The sequence below is a fragment of the Dendropsophus ebraccatus genome, chromosome 15, assembly GCF_027789765.1.
Source record: "Dendropsophus ebraccatus isolate aDenEbr1 chromosome 15, aDenEbr1.pat, whole genome shotgun sequence".
Taxonomy (NCBI): domain Eukaryota; kingdom Metazoa; phylum Chordata; class Amphibia; order Anura; family Hylidae; genus Dendropsophus; species Dendropsophus ebraccatus.
In genome coordinates this window covers 46,628,285-46,635,256 of record NC_091468.1, presented here as the reverse complement: position 1 = coordinate 46,635,256, position 6,972 = coordinate 46,628,285, and the positions used below count along the sequence as shown (strand labels likewise).

Sequence of the window (6,972 nt, the reverse complement as noted above, 5' to 3'; positions counted from 1 at the left end):
CAACCCAACTGGGTGTTACTAACTGGCAGCGTGTTCCTACATTGTCTGACATTATCCAATCAGAGCTGACAGTGCTGGGATGTGCAGTGCCACGCAGGGGCGGATTAACTTTACCATAGGCCCCGGGCTGTTCACCAAGCCTGGGCCCCCCCACCCCACTGTAACTATGGCAGCACTGGCACTAGTTCATAATACAGGATAGATAATGTCATGATGCCCTGAATTGTGCAAAATTGCTTTAAAAAAGCAGCATTTTTTTTTGCAAATCATGGCAGAACTGTAACAAGGAGACATTACACCACTAAAAGTATAAGTCTTTTTGGGTGGTCATGGGTCCCCCGGGAGTTCAGGGCCCCAGGCTACAGCCCAAAACGGACTTATTATAATCCGCTACTGGTGCCACTTCCCCAACTGGTAACACCCAGTTGGGTATCTAGTCTACCCTGCACTGTAGAGCTGTAGAACTCTGTATGCAGTGAGCACCACCTAGTGGATGATCAGCTTGCCAATATGATAGTGTAGAAAATAAGGGAAAATAAAGTTCCAGTATTCCAGACCCATGTGAACATAGCCTAAAGGAACCCTTTGCTGTCAATGATCCTCATCTATAGTTGAAGCTTTTAAATCAGACCTGTCAGCAAACTGCTGACAGGCATATACAAAGGTCAGGGTGCACTCTCCTTGTTTGGTGCCCAGAGCAGTTTGTATTGAGAGCCTCCCTGACTCCGCCTCCCAGCTATGACTGATAGTTCTACAGGTCTCCTGATTGGACGCTATACTTATCAGTCATAGCTGAGAGGAGGGGCTTGGAATACTTTCAATACAGAGCGCTCAGAATAACCCACCCCTGGGCACTTTAGGGGGGCAGACCAAGGGCTTCAAGATTAGGCCTATGTATAGCCTAAGAACAGTTCCAGGTCAAAATTGATGACAGGTCTAGTTTAATACAGAAATAGAGATATGTGCTGTGTCTCTTTATAGGTGAACTATCAGTAGGGTAGACAAATGTCCCTATTGTGCAGGAGGCGACGAAAAGGAAGGTAAGTCTGTTAAGAGTACTGACCCGCCTCCATAGCGCTTATCCGCCCCCAGCTGTCCCACCCCTGGTAATGATTATCAATGGAGCGGGTGGGCCAGATCATCGCTAGGTGGGACGGGGAAGTGCTCCTAACGGTCATAACAGAGTGAGGAGTGAGCGATCAAGTGTGAGGGAATGGCGCCAAGCCCTGCGCTATAGGGACATATCTGCAGGTCAGATTAGTCAAACCTGCTGATAGTTCCCCTTTAAGAAAAATAAAAGAAATATGCATTTTTAAATATTTTTCAGAACTCTGAGTATCCCATATCAGTACACCACACAGATATCACAACACAAAGGTAACAAACTGATTTATTTTATTAAACAAATTTCAAACACATTATAAAAGTAACCATCACTGTGTACCCTCTCCCCCCCCCCCATATATACACAACTGCACAAAATATTACAGAGAAACACAGGAACAGTATAATAAAAATGATGATCCCAATAGGAAAAAAAATGTAATAAAAAACACATGAATGTCTAGAAACAAAGAAAAACAAAAAAAACACAAAAACTACTAAAGGGGCTTACAGTTTTATAGAAAACAAATCCAGTGTCTACAATGTATCTTGGAGCATCAGCAGCACAGATGTCTCTTCTATCCTGACAGTCTTGTCCAGTGCCTCAGTAGTGTTAAAATGCATCAGCCACACAATGGGGTTTTCACTGTCAATTTCCCTTTTCTGTTCCATCATAGGAGCAGAAAAACAGAACTAGGCTAATATTCATTCTATCAGACAGAAAAATCCAAACCAGGATCTGAACAGAGCCCCCAATGCAGATGCAGCAGCCTCTATATTGAATCTATACATGTTTAAAGGGGTATTTTATATTATAAATTTTAATTATAAAAACCCCATAGGCTTGGACCAGCATTTACAAAAAAACAAACATTCCCCCCCCCCCTATATTCACACCTGAACGACTGTACTGTGATGGTATCATTCACCTGGTCACATTCACTGGTCTCTGTGGTCTCTTGCTGCATTTAATGCATGTGACTGCAGAGACCATGCAGTGTCATGTTCATAGTGTACCCTTTAAGATATATCAATGAGCTGTGATTGGTCGCTGTGGGATAAACCACACAGGGTGGCTTTCAGGCAACTTGATAAATCAGGGCCTATGTCTATGCATATTATGTTCACATACAGTGACACTGGACTGCATAGCCAATAACAAACCACATAAAATTTACTGTGCAATTGCAGTTACTGGCTGTGTGCTTTACTGGCCACTTGGTTTTGCCACACAGTAATTGGCTGGGCACCACAATAGTCTTAAAGGGGTACTATCAGCAGGTTAGATGAATCTAACCTGCTTATAGATCCCTATGGCACTGGGTGCTGAGGATGTAGATATGTCTCTAACCTTCATAGTCGGCGCTGCTACCGTGCTGCTTATTCTAAAATTCTATTCTAAAAAGTTAGGAGCCCGGTAAGCTACCCCCCCCCCCCCAGCACCGATCCAGCCATAGCCCATAGCCTCTAGTGCTCCTAACAGCCTTAGGCTGGGTTCACACTGCGTTTTTGCAATCCGTTCAACGTATCAGTTTTTAATTGGTTACTTTTAACGGACAGAAAAATGTAGTAAAATAAAACGCAACTGTTTCAATCTGTTTTTTTTTTTTTTTATAATGGAAGTCAATGGAAAAACTGATCCAAACGGATGACACACAATTCCATCCGGTTTTTTGCATTTTTTTCCCCCCATAAAACGTATTCGTTAAAAGGATTGCAAAAACGCAGTGTGAACCCAGCCTTACCGGGCAGAAGATTTCACAGCTAACAACACGGCGCCGAGGATGAAGTTAACATACATACCTTCATGCTCAGAGCCCCGTGCTCATTAGCGAGCTATCAGCGGGTGAGATTTGTCTAAGAGTACATGTAGGCATAATGATTTTCCTATGCTGTTGTTACCTATTTATTTTTGCTGCTATGAAGTTCAGTGCAAACAGTGTCTAGGATTTTTTTTTTAAGTTGTGTACCATTTTATAAAGGTTTTAGACACAAAAGATTACAAAAGAAGAAAAAAGGTAAAAAAGCCATTTACAACAGCAGCCTGAAACCAAGTATGACAAATAGTCTGCACTACTGACACTATGATGCTTAGACCTATTGCCCACCACAAAGATTCTAAATTCATTAGGGGAGATTTATCAAACATGGTGTAAAGTGAAACTGGCTCAGTTGCCCCTAGCAACCAATCAGATTCCACCTTTCATTTTCCAAAGAGTCTGTGAGGAATGAAAGGTGGAATCTGACTGGTTACTAGGGGCAACTGAGAAAATTCTACTGTACACCGATTTGATAAATCTCCCCCATTGTTTCCATTAGCAGCTTAGGCATTGTAATAGGGGTTACAGAAGCAGCAAACATATAGCCACATAGCCTCCCCCAGCTCCCTGCACCCTTCCCCAGGCCGCCCGCAGCCATGCCCCAGCACTGGCAGCCCTGATCGCAGCTAGTCCGGCAGCCACCGCCTCCCACTAATCCCTGCTACCTCTGCCGCCTGGAGAAGGGTGCCAGGAGCTGAGGGAGTCCGGCGGGGGTGGTACCCGCTGAGGGGAGAACCAGCAAAGCTAGCTGGGAGCAGCGGCTGCCAGACTAGTGGTGCTGAGGGCCGCTGTCATGGAGACAGATACAGGGAGCTGGAGGAGCATGGAGGGGATCATCCCTTCAGACAGACTGCAGCAGCGGTGGGACAGACTGGAGCAGCAGGTGTTGGCAGTCTATGTGACGTGACATCACCAACTTTACAGAGACCTGAACACGCCATGTTGTAGTTAGTGCAGGGAAAATGCACTATAGGTGCGTTTCCCATAATAAGTCTCTATTAGTAATTTTCATAACTTCTGTTGGGCAATAACATATGTTAAAATTAATTTAGCCCGGAATTCTCCATTAAATATGAAAGTATAGTCCTATTTTAACCTAAATTTTTTAGTGTGAATATAGGTGGACATTTATCAAAATGGTGTAAAGTAGAATTGTTTTAGTTGCCCCTAGCAACCAATCAGATTCCACCTTTCCTTTTCCAAAGAGTCTGTGAGGAATGAAAAGTGGAATCTGACTGGTTGCTAGGGGCAACATAGACAATTCTACTTTACACCAGTTGAATAAATCTCCCCCATAGTCTTTAAGGGAATCAATAAAAAAAGGCTAGGGAAATTTGCCGATGCATCAGTGAGCACACTTTCCAGACATGTTACTATACCCTGCGCCCCTGCCCAGGATAATGTGAAAACCTACTGTTGTAAACTTGTGCGCTCATGTGAATGAGCCCCAAGTAGTCATCTGGGCTGTGTGCCGTTCTCAAGTAGTCACTGTCCCCTGGACATGTGCAGTATAGCAGGTCGGACATATTTCCTTTGAATTCAATGCCTATGGGGCCCAGATCACCTTAAGCCATTCCTCAAATAGCAGCTTTAAGTCCACAGGTTGTTAAAAAAAGATTCTATCAAACATTAAAAATTCTCAAATATTGGTAACTCACGAGGAAACAGAGATGCATTCTCCTTACTTGTATTGGTATATACATACACTGGCATTGCCTGCACTTTCAACAGAACTTTATCCCAGCATTCACTTCCTACAGTATACTGTATACAAGAAGAAATTTTAGCACATTTACAGAATTGCCAAATAATAACTACTACCAAAAATAGTGTATTTTCAGTCCGCCCCACCCCTAGTGTATAGTCCTTAGCCCGCAACGTGTATATGACACTAAGAGGCCATAGTCGGAGTCCCGGTAGGAGTTGTTGCACAGTTTAGTCTTTGCCGTGAACATACTGTACCTTGGATTACAAACATTAAAGCTGCCATTGGGGTTCCACCATTATTTTCTTAAGTACTACATCCTTATCCGAGTTTTTATAGTCGTAATCCAGATCATGCTGGTATATGTAGTGCCTTCTTATTCGGTGACATATCATTGCTATCAGGACAATGAACATAGATAATATTCCGAAGCAGATACCCCACATTATAGTAGTCTGTTTGCTGAAGACCTCTTCTGGTCTAATGGCTGGTGGAGTGGCCATTGGTAAATCTGAAGTTGCTTCTACTGGTTGGATACATACACCATTGTATTCAGTGAAGCCCTTAGGGCAGGCGCATATAAAGGAGCTAAGCGTATTGACACATAATAACCCATCACAAGGCGATGTAGATGTAGCACACTCGTCCATGTCAGTACAGACCATTTTTCCATCCTCGGTTTGATCCATTATGTAGCCATGGGGGCACTTGCACGGTTTGTCAGGGTCAGGACAGTAAGGCTCGCAGTTAAGTTTATTGCAGATTTCTTTGCATTTCTTCGGATTCTTCTCATCAACGACAAATCCTTCGTTACATACACATTTATAGCTTCCCTCAGTATTCGTGCAGTTATGATCACACATGACGTCACTTTCACACTCGTCAATGTCCCGACAATCTTTCGCACAGTTATTTTGAGCATCGCACGCTATATCGACCATCTTAAAACCAGGTTGGCAATCGCAGATGAAGCCTCCAATAGTATTGGTGCAATGGTGCTCACAGATATTGTGATCGTCTGCACAGTCATCAATGTCTTCACATGTTTTGCCATCAGCTGCTAGTATATAGCCCTCAGAGCACATACAGAAGAAGCCTGGGGGGTCTGGGCTTGGGATACATTGTTGGCTGCAGGGATTGGGGTCACAGGGTTTGGTGCAGCCCCTAAGGTCAGCTTTCAGCTCTGATCCTGAAGGACACTTGCACTCTGCAATGCCAGATACTACTACTATACAATCATGCTCACAGCCCCCATTGTTAATCTGACAGCTCCAGGCACCAGGGGTCTTCTTGTTCCAATATACAGTCCCATCATCTTTAGGTTCACAATACAGTTCAGTAATGTCTAGGATATTTGCAATAGTGCCAGGTGGGAACACAGAATTCTGAACGTGGCTCATTCCAAGGTCAAGGTGATAATAGGTGACAGTGTAAGAGGAAGGTAAGACAAGAGGAGAACAGGGTAAGGAATAACTTATCTCACAAATGTAGCCATCAGCCTTGTTGTCACATTTAGTCTCTTCCCAGGTGCCATCTTTGTGCACGGTGACACAGAGCGGGGAGGCATCACACTTCTGCTCAACCTTCCTCCAGTTGGTATAGTCAGCGTCACTTTCACCTGTTACCCAGGTAAAGCCCCTCAGGGGCTGTTGCAGGTCTGCGCATGCTTCTTTACTCTCCAGCCCAATCCACACCTTGGTGTCTTCCTTGAGCACGTTATGCATTAATCTAGTGATGGCATCCCCCTGCATTGAACTCTTCACAGTCATTAGGTCTGCATTCCTCTCTATGCAAGCTCCTCTCGACTTAGCAAAGCGCTTACTGATCCAGGAAACAGCATAACATTTACTGTCTAAGCAAACAAACTCCGGAACGAGTTCCTCTTGTAGAGTAAGCTGCACCAATATGAGGGCACTGCAGGCAAAGTGGTACAGCTGCATGAGGGTGGTGTGTGGCTCCGGACGCTGGCAGCGGAGTGGTGGTGGCAGCCCAGTTTGTGAGATCCGTTATCACTCACACGCTTGTACCAAGCTTTATATGCAAAGAGCGGTGAATAAGGAAGGAAGTGCCTGGAAGGAAGGGCTGGAGCCACTCGGGACATTTTTGTGCTGGTAACACTCACTGATTGCTGGAGAACTAAGAGACGTTACATGGGTTATTCATCACAGATTCCTAAAACTACCAAGAATATTCATCAGAATTTATTCTGCCCTTAAATTCTGCAGAGTGTAGCCGAACTATTAGGGGAAGGGAATAAGATAGGAAAAAGCAGGTGGGATTACCGCTAAAGCATAAGGCTTATTCTTCATAGTAGGAAAGAGAAAGGGGGACATTTATCATTTG

General features: G+C 44.2%; 1 protein-coding gene across 1 annotated transcript; it reads right to left on the bottom strand.

The window, feature by feature from the left end:
• Window positions 1-1,481: 1,481 nt before the first annotated feature.
• Window positions 1,482-6,650, bottom strand: LOC138773847 (thrombomodulin-like). Its single transcript, XM_069954290.1, has one exon. It carries the CDS (start codon window positions 6,567-6,569, stop codon window positions 4,902-4,904), a length of 1,668 nt encoding a protein of 555 aa, XP_069810391.1. The 5' UTR covers window positions 6,570-6,650; the 3' UTR covers window positions 1,482-4,901.
• Between the last annotated feature and the right edge of the window lie 322 nt (window positions 6,651-6,972).